Source organism: Bombus pyrosoma, linkage group LG16 (assembly GCF_014825855.1).
Source record: "Bombus pyrosoma isolate SC7728 linkage group LG16, ASM1482585v1, whole genome shotgun sequence".
Classification (NCBI taxonomy): domain Eukaryota; kingdom Metazoa; phylum Arthropoda; class Insecta; order Hymenoptera; family Apidae; genus Bombus; species Bombus pyrosoma.
In genome coordinates, this window is record NC_057785.1 from 3,572,681 (window position 1) to 3,596,580 (window position 23,900).

Sequence of the window (23,900 nt, forward strand, 5' to 3'; positions counted from 1 at the left end):
TCAGTAGTAATCCTCACTTTTACGTGGCCAAGTAGTATCGTGCTACTTTGAGCGAACTTAATTTTTTGTAATACATAAATTTAGTCGTACAACTGTTCCTTGAGAGGGACACGCGTGGAATAGAGTCCCCAAGTCGGCTTTGAAACGTGAAAATTGACTTTCTGAATAATGCAGACACCTGTTGCTCTGACATAGCTAGAGATATTTAAAATTGAAACCACACCATCCTAATTTCGTGGTATCATCCCCTCTGCTTAATCCTCATCGCGGTTTTATTAATCGTCCATGCAATTCGACTATTTCTGTGAAACGGCCCTGTGAAATTTATAATTTCACATCTGTTAAGCTCTGGTCGTTGACGAAATATTTTTCTTTCTCTCACTTCGGGGCCGATTTTAGAGAAAAATTCACGAATCAACTGTTTGCTCCTTAACGAGCAAAGTGAACTATTTAGCCCACTGTCCTGGTCCAGTCTTTTTATTCTTCCTCTTTCTCTCGTTGATGTCTCGATCGAGGTGGAAGGTTAGGATTTCCTCCGCCTCGATTCTCTTCTCTCGTTCGCCTCTTTCTCCGAAAGGGCAAATCCTTCATGTTCCGTCACTATGATCGTCGTCACAGAAAAGGTCAAGTGGAGGAATTTATACAACGATGAGCATACGTTTCGCAAGTATCTGGAAACTGCGAGAATGCTGAACTGGAATCACGTTGGTGACCTGAAGCAGCGGAATTTGACAAATTCAAAGAAACACCCGAAGAACAGCTTTACCATCGATCCATCCTCGAATAAACTACCTGATAAAAATTCAAGTCCACAGAATATTTGGAGGTCCGTGCCAAAGCATTCGAATTCCTTACCAAGAATAGCCATCGAGATAAGCGATCCGTGCTCGATGAAAATAATCGAGAAAAAACCGAATCCAGGGAACATTTGGAGGTCCAAGTGGAGGAACTTGAATCCCTTGTCACGAATAGGTTTCAAAATAATTGACACACCCGATAGGAACAGCTCGAGATCTGCCAAAATGATGATACGTTCCTTGAACGACGTGAGAGATCTCACTGATAATGAGGCGAAGAAGCCGAAAAAGAACAGGAAGAAGAACCACCGAAAGTCTGATGTTGAGAACGCAACGTCTAGTGAAGTGTCAGTTCTGACCGATCCCACAAATTCCACGACTGTGGTCAACGATGAAAAGGTACGTGCGAAGAAGAAGAAGTCGAGGAAGGGTAGGAAGAAAGGGCAGAAAGGTAGATTCAGACATATGCTCGTATTTGCTGGCACAAAATATCCAACAGACTCGACAACACCGGAGACTGTTAGCTCGACCACCACCGACGATCCAAGTTCAATGAAAAATGAAATACTTTCTAATAAGATTCAAGAAGAGATGGAAGAAGAAACGACTTTGAAAAGCGTGGAGGAAACTACGGTATCAAAATTGGAAGATTTTTCGATTAGGCCGGAGGTTAATCTTTCGACGAAGGAAGAAGATGAAGTAACGTTGGAAGGCGAGGTGAACAGGACGACGGATAGTGTCTTTGTTTCGGTGAAGGATGAATCTCTTAGTCTTACAGAGTCGAGTGAAAAATTATTTGTTTCTGAAGATGGGAGTCTGGAAGAAGCCGTGGTAACCACGTCGACGAGTACAGAACAAATCAACTCCACTGACTTTTCAGAAACTACAAATTGGAATTGGTACTCTGATGAAGATTTAGACAAGAAGTTAAACTTCACCGGGGAAGAATACGCGATGAGATTGGATTCAGGGGACCGAAATACTTTCGATATATCTGGGACTAAATATTCATTGAAGGAAATGCTGTATTGGATCCCGAAGACGACATTCCTGGAAGAGACCACAGTGTCGGATTCAGAAAATTCTTCCTGGACTACGGAAAAGTACAGGACATCGACTGTCCTAAGTTCGGAAGAAAATTTAATTGCTGACGGATCTAGTCAGGATTCTACGGAGATATCAGGTAGCAGAAAAGAGAGCGAAGAGACGACGTATTATGACGAGAACTTGGAAGAGAAGGAATCATCGTCGGTATCATCGACAGCTTCTACGATTGCAGACGAGTATTACAGTTATAATGTATCTGCAAACGTGGAGACACTGTTATTCGAATCTAATTTGAACAATTCCAAGGTCCTGATAGATCTACTTAGTAAAGACAGGTTAGCTGATAAAATTCTTCCCAAGTCAGTTTCTATCGACCAAACCTTGGAAGCGAAGATATACAATTGTACCTCGAAGTGTGTGGATTTCTATAGACAGAGAGTGTATGAGTTGGAGAAGAAGTTGCGACAAGCAGGTATCGAGAAGTCTCTGACAAGCGAGAATAAGATTGATTCTGGACTAATCGAGGATACCACACTTTCCAAGCCTGAAGATGACGGTAATTCTTCAGATTCCTTTCAGGACTTCTCAGAATTCTCAGAGGTGTTCAACCATAGTTTAACTATAAAACCAATTGATCATAAATATTCAGACGCCACAGAATCACTGACGTTGGTGGAGACCGTGACAGAACTGAGCAGGAACAACATCAGCAAAGAGTCCAAGGAAATCATTGACCAAGAGGAAGGGCAAGATCAACAGAGTAAAACATACTCCAGAGTAGACGACGTTACGGTTTCTACAAGTTTGCCAACTACCAAGAGCTCCTCTTCCCCGGCTAGAAGAAAGTGCAACAAGGATGAAAAGACGAACACAAAGCTCAGAGCTGACCAGGACGTGGAGGACGATTGCGAAGAGGATATCACAGAAAGACCGAGCACTACAAATTCCGACCTCATCTCCAAAGAGACTAGCACGACCACGAACTGTGACCCGGATCAGTTCGTTTGCAGCGATGGCACGTGTATCGCGGCAGACAAATGGTGTGATGGATATTCAGACTGTCCAGATTATGGCGACGAGTTTGACTGTAACGGCAATACCAATGGAGATTATGAGAATGGAGTGAACGAGACCGAAGAAAATTCCACATGTCCGATGTGGAAATTTGCCTGCGACGGGACCTGCATCGACAATATCTTCGTCTGCAATAGCGTAAAGGATTGTGAGGATGGATTAGACGAAGCTGACTGTGGGATGGAAGGTAGAAACCAGTCCATCTATCCTTCTTCCGTTCTGTTCTTTCACTTCTTGGCATCTTCGAATATTCTTCAGTGAAACCTTGCCAGCAACGAAGGTCTGAAAAGTGGGGCTCTGAATTGGTGGGATCTATCGCTGTACAAAGTGGTGGCTTGGAAATCTGGCCCAGGAATTTTGACGAAGAAGATATTTGTATGTTCATGTTGGAACTTAATTTGTGGCGTCCATCCTTGCTGTACAAAGGCCTTTGTATTGAATGTACTCGGAGGAATTCTGTTCCTTGCGCAGGCTAAGTCACCGTGACTCTTCCTTTGCATTCAAGTTTCTCGATTACCTGAAAAGATAGATCTTAAAGTAGGCCACAAAGTGATAGTTACATATCTCGCTTAAACCCCAGTGATTCTCTTAAATTCGATGCTCGTAAGACATAAATTTAGTTGAAACTTTTCTTACTGATAGACTTTTGTTGCTGTAGTAAAGGCTACTACTTCCTTATTAATAAAGAAGAGATTGTTTCGTGAGAATTACAGCTTGCATTCCATAACTTCATGGAATCTAAACGAATTACCACTGTATTGTAGTTATTTGAAAAAGTAGGTCTCGGAGTAGGCCACAGCTGTACAAATAAGGTCAATAAGATAGGGATAAAGCAAACGGTGAATGCAAAGGAAGTCGAGACAGCTTACATCTCTGGATATAACAAACATCTTTCATCGGTCTTGCGGACTGCACACTGCAATTCGCAGTCAGTTTATTTGCCCTGAGGTTCAACGAGTAAACCAAAGTATTTAATCTGTTTGGAGTCCAAACAACGTTGTTCCCGATTCTTCTATTGGTCGTCGATGTTCTCAGTTAATGTTACGCAGACACGAGAGACAAATTACACGTCCAGACGCACACACTGTACATAGAACCCATGGAATATATCCTAATCGCCTTCGAGAGGCTTCGTTCAGATTGCTTTAAGTGTTAGCCAGCTTCGAAGGAATCCTCTGTAAAAAGATACCCCGCGGTCGAGGAGTCGTGTGCTCTGTCAGGCTGCAGATACTGTGCCAATAAACATCATGTACTGTGGCTGTATTGTTCATCCTGCTGCGCTATGATGAAATAACTTTTTCTTGGCCGGAGAATTATGAAAAATTGCAGCAGGATTTAACTCTAGAACTAGCAGATTTTAATCGAGATAATTTTTCATAGAAATTTTACGGATTCACAGCTGTGGAATTTTATAGATTTTACCAGAGTCGGATTGCAAAGAATTGTTCACTTTTTATTACAAACGGTAACATGTTTCTATCGTTAAGGAACCTCGATGTAACAACGAGCCAGATAGAAAGTTCCAAATGTGAAAGACTGATATTCCTTTGAAAACAGAAAAATCACAAAACCTGTACAAAGGTATTATATCAATTGTTATTCAAAAATCAGGCGAAACAATGGCAATGCAGGATTAACTTGGCAGCCATGAGGCAATATCGCAGGCTGACAGTTGCCCATATATAAATACCATTCACCATAACAGATGCTTTCAGTGTATCAAGCCCAGTTGATCCCGCTTTAAATGTCTCCACACGTGTGTTGTCCACGTGGATCTTATAGCTTGTACATATATTTATATTTAATATATAACCAATGTAACATGGCCACCTCGACTCGAGCTTTTCCACGACTTTGAGGAGCAATAATCCTGAGGAGGGAGCTCGAGGCGACGGGTTTGACGAAACCAAGCTGTCTGTTTTTGCCGGTGGCGCCCTGTAGATTTGGCCCCGTGCCCTTCTATGGACTTCACCTGCAACGACGGCTCTTGCATATCGAAGAGCGCTGTTTGCGATGGATTCGACAACTGCCCCCGGGCAGAAGACGAGCTTCACTGCGGTATATAAACACTTACCTATCATCTGGGAACATTCAATATTGGAGACTCCATAAAAGTGCCATTTCTTCTTTTGTTTCCTTTTTTGTTTTTCTTTTTATAAATTACTGTTTTCAGAAAGAAATAGATATTTAGTTAATTGTTTGAGCTGGAGAAAGTGGACGTGGAGTTTCTGGTGTTGGTGGTCTTCGCTTCTGCTTGCCAAGTAATCTCAACCCTTGACGATACTTACGAAGCGTGTCATGTGCTGGGTGAAGGAAGCTTTGATGTTCCTTTGATTTGTATTACTTGAAAGAATTCGGTAGGGAAGGCTATCTTTGCAATACTATTGACATAAACTAAGCAAGTCCAACTCCAATTATTTCTAACACGCGCACGTTTAACTTATTATTTTATTGTGAAAATTTCGTTAATTGTATTGCCATAACTGGAACTTGTGGTAACTGGTGGCTTGAAATAACTGAAATAAAAATGAATACAGCATAGTAAATAAAACAATGAGAGTATACCAATACAGTAAATAGAATTTAGTATTTTAATATGACTATCCTCGGTTGAAAAATCAGTTGCTGGTCAACCGAAATAGTTAAGAAAGGAAAAACGTCAAAGCTTTTGTTACCCACCGTGCCTACATTTGTACATTGGTAGTTTCAAAGTTTTAACCCTCACCTCTCTAGACCATTAATTGTATATAGATTCACGCGTCCCGAGTCCCCAGAAAGTTTAGAGGAATTTCCTTAATCCAATTTGAAACGCTAGAATGAGAGGGTCGATCGTCCCTCTCCCGTATTGTTCAAAGCAATAGCTTTTGTATCGTTGTTCGTCGAACGCTTTCGTTGTTCGTGGACGAGCTTCGAGCTTTTCGTGATGTCATAACAGAATCGAAACCCTACAGGTGATCCCCCCTCTTCAACGCGCAACGTTTATCCTCTATCAGGAGGACAAGGTAACTAGACATTGAAGAAGTATGAAATAACAACCTGATATAATAAACTATAAAGAAACCTGTATAACTTTTTAAGTTATACCTGTATAACTTTTTAAGAAATCTATTTTTATTTTTTTTTATTACGATTTATAATCAAATTGTAATTTTTGAAACATTTAAATCTCAAGTATTTTGAGTTATCAACCGCATAACGTAGACGTCGAAGAAGAAATATAAATCAACAAATCCTAATGTATAATAATTTCTTAACTTTCATGAAACTGTAGTTTTTAGAAAATTCCAATCTCGATCATTTTCCAAAGATGGAACAGACGAGATCTTGTGTTAAAGGCAAAAAATTCTTCTTCAATGGACGAACGATCGAGTCCCCCTGAACAAAAAACCATCCCCTGTTCAGCAGCATTGTCAACGTATCTGTATATATAAATGTGTGTTCTCTGCTCCCGTGTATTCCTGCTGCGACACAAACGACCACACAAACAGAACGGGAATGCACACCCACCCAGTTCAAATGCGTCACCGGGAACAAGTGCATCGAGGGTGTCTACAGGTGCGACGGCCACCCGGATTGTCCGGATCAGAGCGACGAAGATTGCGCTAACGAAACCATTACACACGCCACTCCACCTATCAGTACGCTGTTTTCACCCTCTTCATCTTTTTTTTCATTCTCTTTGCACGAAATTCCTTGCTCAATAGTGCGCTAAACGAACGTCAATTAATCTTGTCACATTATCGGAAACATGCAAGAAAAGATACTTAAAAAGTATCGACAGAATGAAGTATAAAGTTTGTACGTGTTTACAACATTGATTTTGGAATTTTGGGCAGCGAAATTTGAACAATTTAAGTTTTTGTCGTTGTTGGGAGGAACATTCTGCTCCGCTTGGATAAATTTTGAGAAATATGAACCAGCATCCGTTTGAATCCGTATAAGTTTGATAAAGTTTGACACGGTTTGAAGAAGTTTGAGAAGGCTGGTAAAAGAAGCTCGAGGCCTCATAATTTCTTTATTGTAACGCAAACACGCAGGAATATATATGTGTGTGTACTATAGAAACTTTAGAACGCGAAATGTAAAATCTCTTCTCAATATCCCATTCGCAAAACACCTAATTTCTGTTGATCTTTCAATCTGTAAAATGAAGATTGTCTGAAATTGTAGGATAAATATTCTGTGCCTGGGAATTTCAACAAAAATTATAGTAATTTGCGGATCGTTCCTTCCAACCTGGCACAACAGTGAAAGTTACGATACATTTTCGCTTGATATACCATCTGCGTTCGATTATATTCGACTCCTCTTCCTCCATCCTCTGTCTGACTACACCTCAAAGAAACGTGTTTACGAATACACTGTGGGGGCCTTCCTCTTAATGTAGGTAAAAATCTGGCTGGGTAGACGCGTATTTCTCGTTTGCTTAGCACTTGACAATGAGGATGACGATGCTGGTCAGCCGTGGTCTCACCGCTAATTAATTCATTAGCTTGATATAAGCAAGAGTGAAACTGGCTAAGAAGCCGTCTTTATTTCCAGGCTTATTTCTCTCTAGCTTTTCCAACCGTATCTTGTCTCAAAGATCAGTATCCTGTATAGCAAGAGACTAAAACTGCAAAAAATATTTAAAAATAATTAGCTATCGCGACTTACAAAAACGTAGAATTATATTAAATATTCCAATTTCTCTCGACGAATTTTGTCTGGTCGTTGTACGAATATAAATGGGAGAAAAACCTATATAGAATTTTTATATGGAAAGGGGAAAATTTCGTGTAAATATAAGTCGTTTGAAGCTTTGTCAACAAGTTTTAACAAAAATATACTTTCCTTAAGAAGAAAGATTAACACACTCAATTGAATCGCCATAGGTTTTTTTATCAACAGCAACAATAAAAGTTTCAAATTACATTGACTATGAACCTATTTTTGGCTCACTACTATTGCCATTTGTTTTATCTTTTCAATAACTTTTGAATAAATCTTCAAAGTTACTTGTCCATATACATACATAGAATATCTTGGCAAAATTTGGCTAGGAAAAACTAGAAGATTATAATTTCTTATCCTCTGACAAATATAAGTTCCATTTGATTATATAACACTTTATTATATGGGACAATTGTTTCCAATTCTATCCAAATTAAGCTAATGTGTACAAAGCTTTGGTGAGGAGTGATCTTGACCGCTCTAGCATCGTTTTCCTCGACATGGAGATACTTTTTTACGTTTGTATATGGCAGAAGGCTTGTGTTCGAATAGCTGGCAATGTGCTTGTTTGTGTATGTACGTTCAGGCCATGTATGGCCAGGCGAGACAACTGAGCGCCCGAGGGAATGCGATCCGAGCAAGGAAATGCGTTGCAAAGACGGACAATGCATTCTGCTTCGACGCAAATGCGACAATATCTTCGACTGCCTCGATGGTAGTGACGAGCATGACTGTGGTAAGCTTCCTTTGCACCCAATTAGGTCATTCGAATGGTCTTTGCATTTTCAATGTTTCCCGATAATCTTTCTCATCGAATAAAGTACCTTTGATAACCAGCTCGATCTTAAATTTAAAAAAAGACAGATTCTATATCGGTAGAAATTATTTTCTCAATTTAAGTAAACCGATGATTTCGTGGTTGATAGTTAACCTGTTTATTTTATGGAAATTGTACTCTGATATTTGTGCATCTTTGAATTTCCTATATACGTACACAGTTAGTCACATCAGAGTAATAAATAATTCAAGAATCACTTGTTATTCCTTGATTCTTTTATGAGAAATACAAGATTTCGAGTGACCCTTACCTTGGTCAAGATCCTTTTTGCCCGCCTCAGCTGGTCATGACTGAGCCATCATGAGTGGTCACTAGAAGTGATCACCCTAGTGATTATGTCAATGGCGCTGCAATTCCCCAACCATCCCATTGTTGAAGCTTCTTTAGAGCTTGTTGTTGAGCTGTTACTTGTGTCAAGGGGTCTGCACACCTGCCGAGTGGAAATGTGCCAGTGGTGAATGCATAGCTGAAATCGAGAGGTGCGACAATGTAACCCACTGTGCTGACGGATCTGACGAGATTGGATGCGGTAACTATGGATCATTGCTACCAATACATGACGAAAAATGTCCTGGCCACCTGGTCTTCTTCCTTTGCGTGATTGTCCAATAGAAAATTACCTTTCGGGAACCATCTTCAACACAACATAAATTTACTAACCTCAATGGCACATTTCATGGCGTTTGTAACTAAAACCATTTATCCTGCATTAATCTTCCTATTCTCTGATTTGTCGCCTTTAAGGGAGGCAACATCTTTTGGTCGTTCTTTAACTAACGTCGCATTCCCTCGATGCAAAAGCTATATTGGCATTATCAAAGTCAGTCTTACGCTGTATTTTCAGCGACACGGATGCATGTAAAAGTTTTGGTCAATTATTACGTAGACTGCGAGTCTTAAATTGGACATTTATATGCATGCTTCTGCATGAGAATGGGTATACGATCTCCAAGCATGTATAACACTTCATTGGCTCATTGCGGCCAGTTTTTATTGCCTGAAACGTATGCTGGTTAATTTGTAACCCATTCGTTGTTTATCAGATCTCAATTCATATCATTTCATGCCTGAAACTCGATTCTTTACAATCGTCTGACTATTATAGAATATGTGGGGTCATAACCTCTGAAACGTTTCTTGATTCTGGACTTAAAATTCTTTATCTTCTCTAAGGTAGCGTCTTTGAAACTACTTGTATGTGTCAGGGTTCGAAAATAGAATTTAAGGTCTCTATCTTTCTTCTGGACATTATAATCAGGTTCGAAAGATCTAAAATTAACATGTAATAATTATGCAACTATATGTACTGTATGTATTTCTGTACAACGAAAGGGTTAGAGAACCGAGTATACTCCTCGGGATTTTATTGGAGATATACGTGAGTACTTTTTCCATTCCTGAACCAACGGACCAACGTGTACGCAAAGGACGTCGAAGGGATAGGTGGTGACGGAGTCCTATACCTCTTTCAAAAATTTTTACACGTTATACCACAGAACATTAGTGTAGTTGCTTATGATTAAGTTTTAATTAAATGCGGTTTGCTAAAAAGAGAAAGACGTAATAGTTACCAATAAATGGTAATTAAAAGAGGGCATATGAACTCCGTCGGTAAGGTCATTTTTCTCTTATGAATTGCGCGCCATTGCACGAGACGCCCTAATGGAAAATCACCTGACCGTTTTTTTTTGGGCATCGTTGTAGTAAGCGAATGTCCGGTTGGAATGTTTCGATGCAACGACGGATTGTGCCTGGACAGTAAGAGACGTTGTGATGGTCGACAGCATTGTAAGGACGGCTCGGACGAAATCAACTGCCGTACGGTCGTCATTTTTCTTTATTTATTTTTCTCTTTCTCTTTCTTTCTCTGTCTATTTGCCTGTCGATCAAGGCCGATTTGCACTGCAGGCTGCAGTATCGATGGAGAATCGATCTCGTGATCGACGGTCGATACGGGAGAACTTATGGGAATCCCCTGAATAAATTCATCTGCCAATAGTTCTCATTTTAACAATAAAAATAGAAACATAACTAAGAATAGAACTTCGATTAATCTATCAATCGATTCATTCTTCTACGTTTTGGACAATAAAGACGAAACGAGAAAAAGATTCTTTGTCTTCATTGCTTAGAGTTAAATGATGAACACAGAGGGATTTTTCTTAGTCTAGTTTATTTGTTTGGATGTTGAGAACCACTGGCACGACCCACCTGCGCCCTATTTTTCATAATGCGAGAAGCATAGTTTGTGCAGAGAAACACCCCCTGCTTATTTTTGCAACCGCGCTCCCTCGTTTTTTGCCAATTTATATTTAGGCAATGGAGTACCACCGCGCGATGGTATCAGAAAAACGAGACCGAGTTTTAATTCAGAAAAAACAACGCGTGGCAGGATTCCTCTGCGCAGAAAGCTGCAATTAAACAATCACGCCAGAGCCCATCGATCGCGGTGTCCAGCCTGTAATGCAAATCAACCGACCTCTGGACCCGGTTTCTCTATTTTCATTCTCTCGTCTCTTCCTTTGTCTTTTCAATCTCCCCGCCTTTCGGAGCTAAATCTACGAAATCGCATCTTGATAAATTATTCCGCGGTTGGATCTCGACATTTTCTCGGGACGCCTCGCATGAAGAATTATTCCTGAGGAAAAAATGGAAGCTTTTCTTTAACACGTTTCTCTAACGCTCATCGTTTCTTCGTTTTCAGCTATACCCCATCCTGCACACTGTCAAATTTGCAGAGGACTCCCACCTCGATATCCACGTACGCAGGACAATCCCCTGTAAAAAATTTTGGACTTTCACCAGATCAAAGTTTATTTTAATTGATATCGCAATTTGAAATTTTTGGGTTAAGCTGTGCCGTCTTATCAGCAGACCGCGAATTTTTATGCATTTATAGGGAATTTGAAAGTGCAGGATTTAACGAAATACACATAATGTTATGAAAAAATATTTAAAATATCCGAGGTATAGTGCTTTCTATAATGCTTAATAGGCAAAGCAATTTTCTATCAAGGCTCTACTTTTTTAACTACCTTCTTAGAAATATGAAAATAACGTGAACATTCGCAGTTTACTTATATCGTAGACTACATATTTCAATTTTAGGAATCAAACGACACACAGACTGAAAGTTAAAATTAAAATTAAAATTATTATAGTTTTCTCAAAAGTCGAACGATACACGCAATTCCTTCAGAACACGGCTTACACCTAAGAAGCTCGAATTGTAACAAATTCTCTTGTGTCTTCCTCGAGACTATCCGAAGAGAATTATAGATAAACGAAGTAGAAAGAGATCAAGGAACGATTCCAAGGAAATAAATCGAAGTGAGAGTGCCGGTTTATCTGATGGATGCTCGAGGAAACAAGACGGAGCGTGAAAAACGAGAAGAAGCCATCGAATGGAAATCGATGCGTACGGGGAATCGCAGGGAGAGCCCTCCACCTTTTGCCTGGTCGCGCGTCGGTCTTCAAGGCGGCAATTAAGAAGCTGTAACTAATGCCAGCTCGCTCTTGTCTGGCCGTGCAGAACCGTTAATCTCGTTTCCGCGTTCCTATCGACCGTGTTTCGAGTCGGACGTTGACTGCCGTCTCGGCTTGAATCGCGACGCCGCGACCAGGGGGCCTCGTCATCGAGGATGAGGCTGTCCATTGGGGCTATGGAATCTACGAATTGTCCTCTGAATAAAGATATATCAATGCTGGAAGCTTTTCACGCTCAAAGATAAATAACAATTAACGATGGATCTAAGAGACTTACGATTGATTTTTGCGATAAAAAGTTAGGTTATGTAGGTTGTTAGCAGTGGTGGGTTTTGGTTTCTATGTAGGGCGATTCTTTGGGCAAAAATGAGAAGAAAAGATGCAGTGGAGGTTCCTCGTAAGAAACTTCGTTTTGAGGGAAATTGAACTTGAAAGGCGTTGCGCTCTACGGTACTCCAGTGGTTCTCTTTCAGTTTTTTTCATAATACGATCTTTGCTGATGTAACGTAATTAAGCTTCCTAGTCCTTTCGCAATTAATTCTTCCCATTGGCAACCAATTCTTGAGATGTATCTGTTTTATTAAATAATATATATATGCTTGATTGAAGATACGTAAAAAGAGTGATTAGTTTCGAATAGAAAATCGTAAGTAGGTATTGTTGAAGAATCAAATGCGTAAATTGTAACGGTAGAAGACTGTGTGGTAAATTATCTCCGGTATATTGAAATGTATCCAGGTTAAGAACCACTGGAGCCAGCTACACTAAAAACACGTACTCGCGACCGACTTTCAAGTCGTTTTTCTTGAAAACAGAAACTCGGGCGAAAAAAATGCATCGTACATTTTTGACTCGTTTTTCCGTGAACAATCGCCCCGTTAACTCACCCTGCATATTATTTCACATTCTGTATGAAAAAGGCCCTTAAATTGATCCCACAGGAAGCCATTCCAATCTTTAACGTCAGAATGATATTTAAGCAGAAATCGTTGGTTCTCCTGTTAAAAGTGAAACAGTTATTATTCCATCTTTTTCTCTTATAATATTCATTAGAACTTTTGAATGTATCTATGTGAGAATAATATGAAAAATTTCATTTCATGTAATTTAGCTCTCTCTCTCTCTCTCTCTCTTTCTCTCTCTCTCTCTTTCTCTCTCTCTCTCTCTCTCTCTGTATGAGCACGTGCCCTTCTGTAGACTCGTGTAATTAACAATTACGGTATCTTTGTATGTTTCAGCTCTACACCCACCCCCACCCCCCTTAAATCTCGTTCTAATACACCGACCTATTCTAATTGATACTATGGAAATGCAATTGGACGCTCTTACGCAAACAATTCTCTATCCTGTTGCTCGAATTCTCCCTCTGTCTCTCACTTTCTTTCCATTCTTGCCACTCTCTCTCTTTTTCTTTTTCACACACTGGTTGTTTTATTTTTTGGTCTTCTCTTTCAGCACAGGTTGCCTGACCTTGATATGTACATACCTCTTCCACTCTCTGATTGTATATACATATACATATATATATATATATTTATATTCACATTTATCTATATATCTTTCTTCCATTTTGATCTATATTAGATTATAAGAGTTTTGCACAGCGCACGTACACAGGATCCTAGGATTCGACAAGTCGCCAAACCGGATGAGACATTCGTATTTCTGTACACACTGGTGTCGAGGAAAAGTTTAATAGCGAAATATTCTTCGTTTCAGCGGAATTTTCTACAATTTAATAATTTTCTACGATTAAGTCTCTATAATTTTCAGTTCCTTGGCAACGTAGAATGAGTTAGAAGGAAACTTTTGATCGATCCCAGTGTATGTGCCCCTTTCTATCTATTTCTCTGTATCTCTCTCTCTCTCTCTTTCTCTCTCTTTCTCTCTCTGTCTCTGTCTCTTACTTACTATATGGTACACCATAGCCTTAGATTTACGAGGCATCGCCTTTTGCCTAGATCTTTCTGTTTGATAACGTTTAAACGTTCCTGTAGCTTTTGGAAAGTACGTTACACACTCTGGCTCCCTAGGGAGAACGTAGTTCACGGAGTTATCGTGCTGCATAGTAGAATTTTCCTACTTACCACTCTTCCAATACACGCACATCCCACGGAGTAACAATGGAAACTAGTCTTTGGTCCCGTTTACCAGTTACCAGAATCGATTCTGGCATGATTAATCGCGAAATTGACAGCATCGATAAGAGTAACAAACTACCGATATCCTCTTCCGTTGAAATCACTAAGATACGTCGTTCGACTTTGAATCAGTGAATTTGATTTCTATGAAATTATTAGATCGGCGCGCACGAAATATTCTTTCTCAAGAGTCTCACTTTAATAGATCAGAATCATCCATTAAATTTTGACAGTATTATCAATTCTATAGCTGCGCGAATAAAGGACAAATTTACTGTGAAACGAGTATTCCGTGTTGAGAAGATTATAAAGATATGAGAATTTCATTATCGGTCTCGATAAAGTAAGTATCCCAAATTTGGGAAAGTAACGTGAAAACTGCTGGGAGCAGGAATTTGGATAATTTGAATTTCTGAATGCGTAAATTATCTTACGAAGATACTTCGTTCCAGGAATTGCTCGATTCTAAAACTGGCAGTAATTATAAATCTAGAAGAATTAATTAGAAATTAATTGGTCGCTAGAAAAGTACAATGATCGACGTGAAAGTAATTTTCATTTGAGTTTACCAATCAAACATATTAATTAAATTGCCTCCTTCAGTCTTCAACAAACTATAATATCACATAATAGATGCGAGACCCTATCTGACCTAAGAAAAGAGCACAGAGAAAAGAAGAAACAGCAAATATAAAGTTCCATTGGTACTCCAATCGATTCTACAAATTACTATCTCTAAACGCGGACGGTCAACGCGATCACGACACCATAGAGAGTTCCGCTATGGGGATCAGTGTACATGTGCGCTCCTTAAAACGTCGCATGACAGCCGGCAGTGTGCACGCTGTTTGTTTGACGGTTTTATCTTTGTTGGTATCTCGACTAGGACAGTCTATCGATCGGTTAATTACCATGGCCCGCTTATTCGACCATACTTTCTCATGGAATTCTGCCACTGGACCGTGGAGAATCGATCGGAACCTGTCTATGTATATTTTTGCTCTGTTCCAACTGTCCAGTCGAGTTTCTCTTTCTTCCAATTGCTTGGGATAATGTATATGGCATTATGGGGGTCTTTATGGTTCTAGGGAAGCGAGCATACTGTCTACTTCTTTTCTTTTCTCATATATTTTTTCACGGTTTCTTTTGAATATTTCTTGAAAAATTACCCTTTCCCTCGTTAACTGTCGCCTGTCTTTTCAGAGTGCCCCAACGGTGAGCGACCTTGCGACAACGGTGTGTGCATCAACAAGAACTTCTTCTGCGATAGCAACATCGATTGCCACGATGGTAGCGACGAGCGCGACTGCAGTAAGGATTTCAGACCATTTCAGAACCTATTGCCAAAGCTCTTTTCCCATGTTCCAAGCACCGTGGAGATCCTGCCTCCCTTTCTGAACCCTAAGGACTTTGCAAAAGAACTCTGTCGAACTCCACGAAGCCTTAAAGAATTCCAGAAATTATTGTACAGCTGGTTCCTAGTAACGAGTTCTATAGAAACATTATTATACACTAATTCAGTCCTAAATAGTTCAAAGAATTTAGCTTCTCTTGGAACATCAGTTTCAGCTAATCGTCAAACTCAAATGAAGATCGTAATCTTCTCCAAGCTCCAAACTACTGTTTGCTGAAACTGATAAAATCTCGGAACAATCTGGAAGTTGACGGATCCTTGATCCGCAGTAACCCGGTGCTGAAAACCTTAAAAAGACCTCGGCTGCAGAATTTCAGAATACTCGACGCTTCTATCCCAACCAATGAAATAAACATAACTTCCTGACTCGTAGATCAATATCCATAGCGATTCGCGAAAAATAATAACGAAAACGATAAAAATGTTTCAAATTGCAGACAACGTGGTGACCCCACCAGCAGAATGTCGTGCTGACGAGTTCACGTGTCGCGATGGAACGTGTATTCCGCAATCCGCCGTCTGCGATCGACGCCCAGATTGCCCTCACGAAGACGACGAGACGAACTGTCATCAAGGTAGGTGCACAAGATGTCTGTAAGACAGCTTAGGACGTTGAAGGGAAGGAACTAGGCAGGAACACGTGTGCACCGGCTGAAACGTGTCCTAGACGCCGCATAGGGAGACGTAGTCTGACCCAAAGTGGGTGGAAAAGGCTGCAGGGACCAGCTAAGACCTACACTAACCCGTTTGAACATCCTCGAAACTGACTCGTTCCTTGAGAAACATATTGTCAGATTTGGGACTTTAATTCGTTTCTCTGATCAAAGTTCATTTGCGTCTTAATTAACGATTAATATTAATCAATTGATGGGATAGAAGATACAAATTGTGAACTTCTTTTTTGTAGGTCTATAATTCTTTGTTTCAAAGATAATCAGATGGCTTGGAATTTGTAAATGGTCATTTGATTTGCAAAATTGCGCCAGTAATATTAGTTCAAATATGCAAAAGAGTACTGTAATATTTCTGGAAAATGGTTGAAGGAACTTAAATACTTTAGTCTGTTCAAGGAGAACTTCCATTGCAAGAACAAATTACATCTTACAATCGGAAACACGTTTCTTAAGGTCTAGATGAGTCTGTCGAGGATTTCTGATGTCTGACCGTGTCGTGGCCGTTTCCACTGTCTGTACATAAGCTCTATTCGGTTCTGCACACTTGATCCAGTAGATCACGCAACGCACCAGGTGCACACGCAGTATTTGGCCGTGACACCGTGTCCACCGCCTGCTAGAGGCAACCAATTGTGCCGCACCGAGTTTGTACGTGCACTGATTCAGTCGCAAGTGGCCCAAATTGTACAGCAGACTGACAGGAAATCAAACACTCAGTTGAACCAAAATTATAGCAAACTAAGTTTCACTATCTGTAGTATTAACTGGTGTAATCATAAAGGATCTACTGTCAGTTTGTGGTGCCCTATAAATCACACACAAAATATCGCAAATAGTTGATCAGACGATGACTGTCTCTTCCTTCAGAGACAGAAGACTGGAATCGCAATAGTAAGTAGTTGCAGGGTTAAAATTCCAAGACAGAGATGGACGATTGGTTAAGAAACAGTTAAAAGAAAGGAAGAGCCAGGTGCAAGGTGGTTTCAGTTTCGGTTACTTCTAGGTAGAACCACACTGGTGGGACTAACCCACGTGAACCAGGCTAGCAAGGATTACAATCCGGATTATCAGGCGCCAGCTAATCTGAGCACTCCGAGGAGTTGTGCTCCGGATGATTTTGTTTGTGCTGATGGCACTTGCATCCCTGAAACTCACCACTGCGACCATTTCTACGATTGCCGCGACTTTACCGACGAACAGTATTGCTTCGGTTAGATCACTGGCAGATCTTGATGATCTGCTGGCGTCCAATCCCCTCAAATTCATTTCATTACAATTTTTTCGTTATCCATTCAGTTACGCTGCAGTCAGTTTCTTTGATCAAATAGCACGTAATTTTCAACTTTTATTTAATCAATCACTTGTAAAGAAAATGAAATAACGAAGCTATGTTTGATCTATGATCAAAGGATTCATTTTGTATGCTCAAAAATAATGGTCGATTGCGAACAAAAATAACGACGATTCTTGAAACCTTCACCAAGGAAAGATGCGACCGCCTATACAGGAATTGTGTGTCGCCTACATTGCTGACAGAAATAATTTAATTTGTAACTGTCAAGCCTCGGCTCTTTTTTCTGTTTTAACATCAATGATTTTTAGTTGATTCTAATAAGGATTTCATTGGAACCCTGGACGCCCCAGATTTTCTAGACTCTGCATTTTCTTTCAGTCTGTGTTAGCAGCCAAATAGGCAGTGTGTAGGTTGTTCGAGTAGAGACTTGAGTGAATTCTACTCAACTCAGTCACACGTTCAACGCATCCCTGTGTAAATTATTAGTGCATCCGTTGCCTGGTACAATCTGTTGAACATCCCTGTTGGTACGAACCTAGCGTAGATCCTGTTATAGCATGAGACATAGTTTTTGATTTGCTAGAGATAAAAGGTACATATTACCTGAAGTGATCGATCGTAGACTATGTTCTGAGTGTTGTAGTATAGTGCAGCAGTTTCTAGTTTCGTAGTAATTTATTAACGAGCATACACAGAAAAATGTACAGTGGAAGCCTTAACCTTCTGAATCTGGTCTCGTACGATAACACGAGTTAATTATTTAATTTGTTTTTTTAATTTACCAACTTGAAATCGAGATATTGAGATGAAAATCGAAATGGAAAATTGCCATTGGGATACTTCGCATATCATTCCATTTCTACTTTATCATTCCTCTGTTAATTGCAAAAATACCTATGCTCAAGTTTGGCCCGATAAGTGAAATGTTAAACTCACAGGCGATCAGTGTGGGGGAGTTAAAAGTGAATTTCTCTCGCTATTTTTCTGTGCGTGCCAGTACACGTGTACATATACCGATCATTTTATGTCTGTTCTTAGCATTTTTAGGTACTGTTGGTGGTCCATGCTCTTTTTCATTCCTTAGACCGTTACTTAAAGAGTAATAGATCCTTTGTGCCTCGTTTAAACTTTTTCACGATCACACGATCGTTTTTTCAAGACAAAGTTGTTCATTCTATCAGTTACAATACATCGACGTGTTTGCAGGCTGTGGCAGGGACCAATTCCAGTGTGCGAATGGAGATTGCATCAGAGCTGACCAACAGTGCAACAGTTTCATAGACTGTGATGATGGATCTGACGAAAATTGTGGTAAGGTTTTCATGCTGTTTCTGGCTAAAAAGAAGACCAGAATGGGAACAATGCAAGCGCGGTTTACCATATTCCTTCGATACAGTCTTAAAAATAGGGCACCTGTATGTTCCTTATTGGTCAAAAATAGCCACGAATCGATCGTCTACGTCTACAGATTGGAAGTGGAGTGAGCAAACAAGGTGGAAACGATACAGTACAATCGTAAAATTACCGATGAGCTAAAGTTTATATATCTCGAGTGCCAAGATATAAAATGTAAAGCTGAAGAGGCTAAGTCTTCAAGTTCCTTTCAGGGCCGAGCAATATTTTCTGCCATTAACCGTTCTTTCGAAAGATTTTTCTTCGAAACTTTAGCAACACACTTCCCATCGAGCTTAAAGTAATAAGCGATTTAATATCGTATAGGCTTGCTTTGAATATTAATTTAAAAATCATTTTCGCAATCCAAAATTCAACGAATCTAAACTACGATTGCATTAACGAATGGTCTCTTCTGAGTTAAATTTACGATCGTACCATATCGTTCTCATTCTATAGTATAGTCTTATGCTGTACCATATCTCTGGTATCAACACCTTTTTATATTCTTCCCAATTATTAACATTTCTAGAGTATTATAGAAGGTATTTTACATTAATATTCTTGCACGAATTTTTTATTAAATCACAACCTTCCCCCAGCGCCTGACAGTTGCCCACACGGCTACGTCGCGTGTACCAGAGACAAAGATTGTGTACCTCAGTCCTCTCTCTGCAATGGGGTGCCAGAATGCAGGGACAGATCCGACGAAGAAAATTGCTGTATGTAACTAATTCTAAGTTTAATATGTATTATTTGATATACTTTATCATGATCATTTTGCACCTGCTTCCTCTAGATGGAGAATCTCGTCGTCTCAACTTGAAGACTTATCCAAGCGAGCAAGTGATCAAAGAAAGTAAGTTTAGCGGCAACGAAAGAATAATAATCGTATTACACAGTATTTTATGTATTACACGTAGAAATGTACGTATTATAAATTAAGCAGATTAACTATATAAAAGATTAATACAATTTTTGATTATCTTTTTCTTGCCTTGGCCAGACCCGCCGAAGCAAGGTAAGATTTTTACGGACAGCAATCGCAAGTAATGCTACGCAATTTTTTATTTATGGAACGTGATTAATGACTCGTTGAAATTGTGGATGATCATCTAAGAGGACCATTTTATTCATTCATAATTGTAATACCAGAATCGTCTATGTCTGCGAGGAGTTTCGTGTTATTTAATTTACAATTGACGACAGATAATTGTATTTCATAGTAACGTGCATGCGAAGAGTATATCTAAACAAAGACAGTTACTTTACAGCGTAATATATATTTTTGACAAAGCAGTTGACAAGAACAATTCCACAAACAACACCGCATATCATTACATGTTCTTCGTTTTACTCACACCAAACAATAAAAACAATAAAAACTCTTCTCATAACATAAGCTTCTTATGGGAACATTACGATTAATACAAGACAAGTAACACGTAACGTCGAAAGGCAGGAGTCTCTTCGGATATTACATTGTTATTTCATAAATTAGGTCGTGAGGTCGTATTCCAATGCCGTGACGAAGGTCTTCTTCGAGCCAGAGTGCGCTGGCTACGAGGAAATAATCTGCCTCTGCCTCCTGGAAGTCGAGATTTCAATGGACGCTTAGAAATACCAAATATCCAACTGGAACATTCAGGAGAGTATATCTGCGAAGCTGTTGGCTATCCTTCGTCCACGCCTGGTCAGCAAGTGAGCGTGTACCTCACTGTAGAAAAGTGTACGTGCTTTGAAATTCAACAAAATTATTCCTCTTTTCAATTGTTTTATAGGCCTTTTTTCTGAAAGTTCCTCTTAATTCTGCTGCAGCCTTCTGATCTTCGTGTCGTCTAATCTTACCCTTCTTTTAACGAGCCAAAAGAATTGCGTTTAAATAAATTGGCAGAATTGAAAGAAGGAATTATTCTTTTGTACTATCTTCAAATTTAAGCAATTTAAAAAAAAAATCCAGAGAACGCAACAAGGGTAATTTCGATTCATCACTTTTGTTCTCTGTACAGTCGAGCCGCCACCAACCAACAAACCCCATGCGTGCCAATACGACGAAGCCACCTGCAGCAACGGCGAATGTATTCCCAAATCATACGTGTGCAATGGCAGACTGGACTGTACCGATGGTTCTGACGAGATGCGTTGCAGTAAGTCATCATTCATAGACGTCAGACTGCGAATATTTATGCAAGAACCCGATTAAATAGAGATTTGGTTCACTTATTTTATGAATATTTTATACACATTCTGCATATTTGCATCTTCGAATCTCGTTTAAATGTATGAAGATTCATAGTCTGACTCATACAAGGTTGGTCTCTTCGTTCTACAAGAAAATTCATTACATTGAATAGGTCCGCACGGTTGCGAGCCAAATCAGTTCCGCTGCAACAACACAGAGTGTGTGAGCAAAGTGTGGCGCTGTGACGGTGACAAGGACTGCGCCGACGGCAGCGACGAAGAAGACTGTGCTCCAAACGCACCAGGCACTCCCTGTCGCTTCACAGAGTTCGCCTGTGGCAGCCACGATCAATGTATACCCAAAAGCTATCATTGTGACTTGGAGAGGGACTGCATAGACGGTAGCGACGAAGTAGGATGCTGTACGTGTCTCTTTGTTCTTTTACTAAAGACACTATATCTATGTATCGTCTTTGTCAGCGAGTTTTAGTTAAACTGAACTCGAGACACTGAATAGTAGGCAGCAGTAGAATATTCGAATTAAGACGAAATAATTCTGTTAGAATTTAAGCGGGCACTGCTATTCTGAATCTGTAAAGAATTTGATTTAATAGTTTTTTCTTTTTTCGTGTTATTTAGCTCCAGTTTACATAGTGAAACCACCTCCACCGATGATCATTATGTCTCAAGGAACAACTTTAATGATAACCTGCACAGCGATTGGCGTGCCCACTCCCGAGATCAGCTGGCGTCTCAACTGGGGCCACGTTCCTCCCAAGTGCCACATGACATCGATAAACGGAACTGGAACTCTCTCCTGCTCCGACATGCAACCAGAAGACCAAGGAGCCTACTCCTGCGAGGCATTGAACAGCGCTGGCTTCGTAATTGCCATCCCCGACGCCATCGTGATCGTTAACAAGACCGGACCGGAAATTTGTCCCAAGGGAACGTTCAACTCTGAAGCTAGAACCGCAGACGAGTGCATTTCCTGCTTCTGTTTCGGAGTCGCTACCCAATGTCACAGCGCCAACCTCTTCACTTATCACATTCCACCGCCTTTCGACCGCCACAGTATCGCAAGCGTGAAAACTCAACCAGATCTTCAAATTCTGAACGACATCACCAGACAAGTGCAAGCTGTGAGAGGTATAGGTCGAGATGGAGTGCAGCTGTACGATGCAAACCAACTGCCAATGGGTTCAAGTGACGGACAGGAAGTTGCTTACTTCGTCATGCCTGAGAACTATCACGGAAATCAGTTGAAATCCTACGGTGGCTATCTGAAGTACAGAGTAACCTATAATGGAACCGGCATACCAAACACCGCGCCGTCGGTTATTCTGACTGGAAATAATTATCGACTCTTGCATAAAGGAAAGCAGATAATAACGGGTTACGATAACGAAGAGACTGTCAGGTTCTTCGATGGCGAATGGTACAAGCAACAAGGATGGGCTGAGGTTCCGGCCACCAGGGAAGATATTATGATGACACTGGAGAACGTGGACAATATCTTGATCAAGTATGCGAACCAGTTTGATCTATTCAAAACCGATGACCCAGACGTTGAGTCGTGTCTCTCCAGTGACTAAGGGTCAGCGTTTGGATCATTTGTTTGTACTAGTTATCGGTACTGCGAATATTTATGCAAGTTCATACTACTATAATACTAGATAGACAATTGCTTTGCTGAATATACTTTGGATATTTTCTATATCATTGCACGTTATATGCATTCTGTACATTTGTGCACTTTCAAATTTCTCACAAATGTATAAAATCACGCAGTCTAGTTATTAGCAAATTTTCAAATCGAAATTAACAAAAGAATTATTTGTTAGAGTACAGTATGACGATTCTCCGTACTTGGATGTCCGGCTCACTAACATAGTGATGGACACAGCTGATGTAAGGAATACTGGACTCGGATCGGCCTCTTATGTGGAAGAATGTGAATGCCCTATAGGTAAGTATTAATTCGATTCACTGAGACCGGTCAAACTTTCCGAATCCATGTTCAGAATAATTACGAAACACAATATTTATATAGGATACAGTGGCCTGTCATGCGAGCAATGTGCTCCAGGATACGAAAGACGAGAATCTGGTCCTTGGCTTGGTCAATGTTACTTAGCCGCGCCTCCTAGTTGTCCTTTGGGATATTATGGAGATCCTGCGAGGAACATTCCTTGCCAAATGTGCCCCTGTCCACTCACCAATCCATCCAATCAGTAAGACAATGCCATTAGTAGACTACGAATATTCGTGCAAATTCATACATATTTCTAATGGAAGTTAAACAGATTTGTTTCGTTCGCTAAATATCTTAATGAGTACTATACTTTGGATATTTTAGCATATATCAGAGTAGTTTAGACATTTTATGAGCACTTCGCTTTAGATATTTCTGAATACTTTCAATATTTTACAAGTAATATACTTGGCGTATTTTATAATTTTCAATTTCTTATAAGTGCATAAACATCCACAGTCCAATCACTAGTTAACTTAAAGTCCAAAAGAATTGTGTTACAACTATTTGCTTGAACTTGTTCTGAAACAGGTTTGCACGCACTTGTCACCTTGGATCTGATGGTCAGCCGACCTGTGATTGTCCAGCAGGATACATAGGTCGTAGATGCGAACAATGCAACGTTGGATACCGAGGAAATCCTCTTATTCCAGGAGACATGTGTGTTCCCGAATCTTCTTGTGACCCTGACGGTAGTCTCAGTACGATCGCGGATCCTAACACCGGCAGGTGTCGATGCAAGGTATTAAACTTTAAATTTCTTGGTCTAGAAATCCAGTATACGTTTGTGAAAGGGTAGAAAATTACTTGCTTA

The 23,900-nt window shown here is 40.1% G+C and overlaps 1 protein-coding gene across 31 annotated transcripts in view; it reads left to right on the forward strand.

Annotated features, from left to right (window-relative positions):
* LOC122576586 (basement membrane-specific heparan sulfate proteoglycan core protein) overlaps positions 1-23,900 on the forward strand; it is a 182,669-nt gene that overhangs the window by 146,710 nt on the left and 12,059 nt on the right. For 16 of the 31 annotated variants that reach the window (XM_043747096.1, XM_043747103.1, XM_043747106.1 and 13 more), the window contains 17 exons: positions 619-3,105; positions 8,218-8,367; positions 8,888-8,998; positions 10,174-10,287; positions 15,300-15,407; positions 15,948-16,085; positions 18,685-18,789; positions 19,473-19,592; positions 19,670-19,729; positions 19,877-19,891; positions 20,372-20,599; positions 20,880-21,017; positions 21,225-21,473; positions 21,691-22,576; positions 22,896-23,020; positions 23,105-23,285; positions 23,618-23,828. In XM_043747096.1, coding sequence (XP_043603031.1) covers positions 619-3,105; positions 8,218-8,367; positions 8,888-8,998; positions 10,174-10,287; positions 15,300-15,407; positions 15,948-16,085; positions 18,685-18,789; positions 19,473-19,592; positions 19,670-19,729; positions 19,877-19,891; positions 20,372-20,599; positions 20,880-21,017; positions 21,225-21,473; positions 21,691-22,576; positions 22,896-23,020; positions 23,105-23,285; positions 23,618-23,828 — 5,426 coding nt within the window. Of the gene's footprint in view, positions 1-618; positions 3,106-4,859; positions 4,977-6,406; positions 6,557-8,217; positions 8,368-8,887; positions 8,999-10,173; positions 10,288-15,299; positions 15,408-15,947; positions 16,086-18,684; positions 18,790-19,472; positions 19,593-19,669; positions 19,730-19,876; positions 19,892-20,371; positions 20,600-20,879; positions 21,018-21,224; positions 21,474-21,690; positions 22,577-22,895; positions 23,021-23,104; positions 23,286-23,617; positions 23,829-23,900 lie in introns of all 31 variants that reach the window. The other 15 variants (XM_043747117.1, XM_043747118.1, XM_043747123.1 and 12 more) reach the window with 10 other exon arrangements.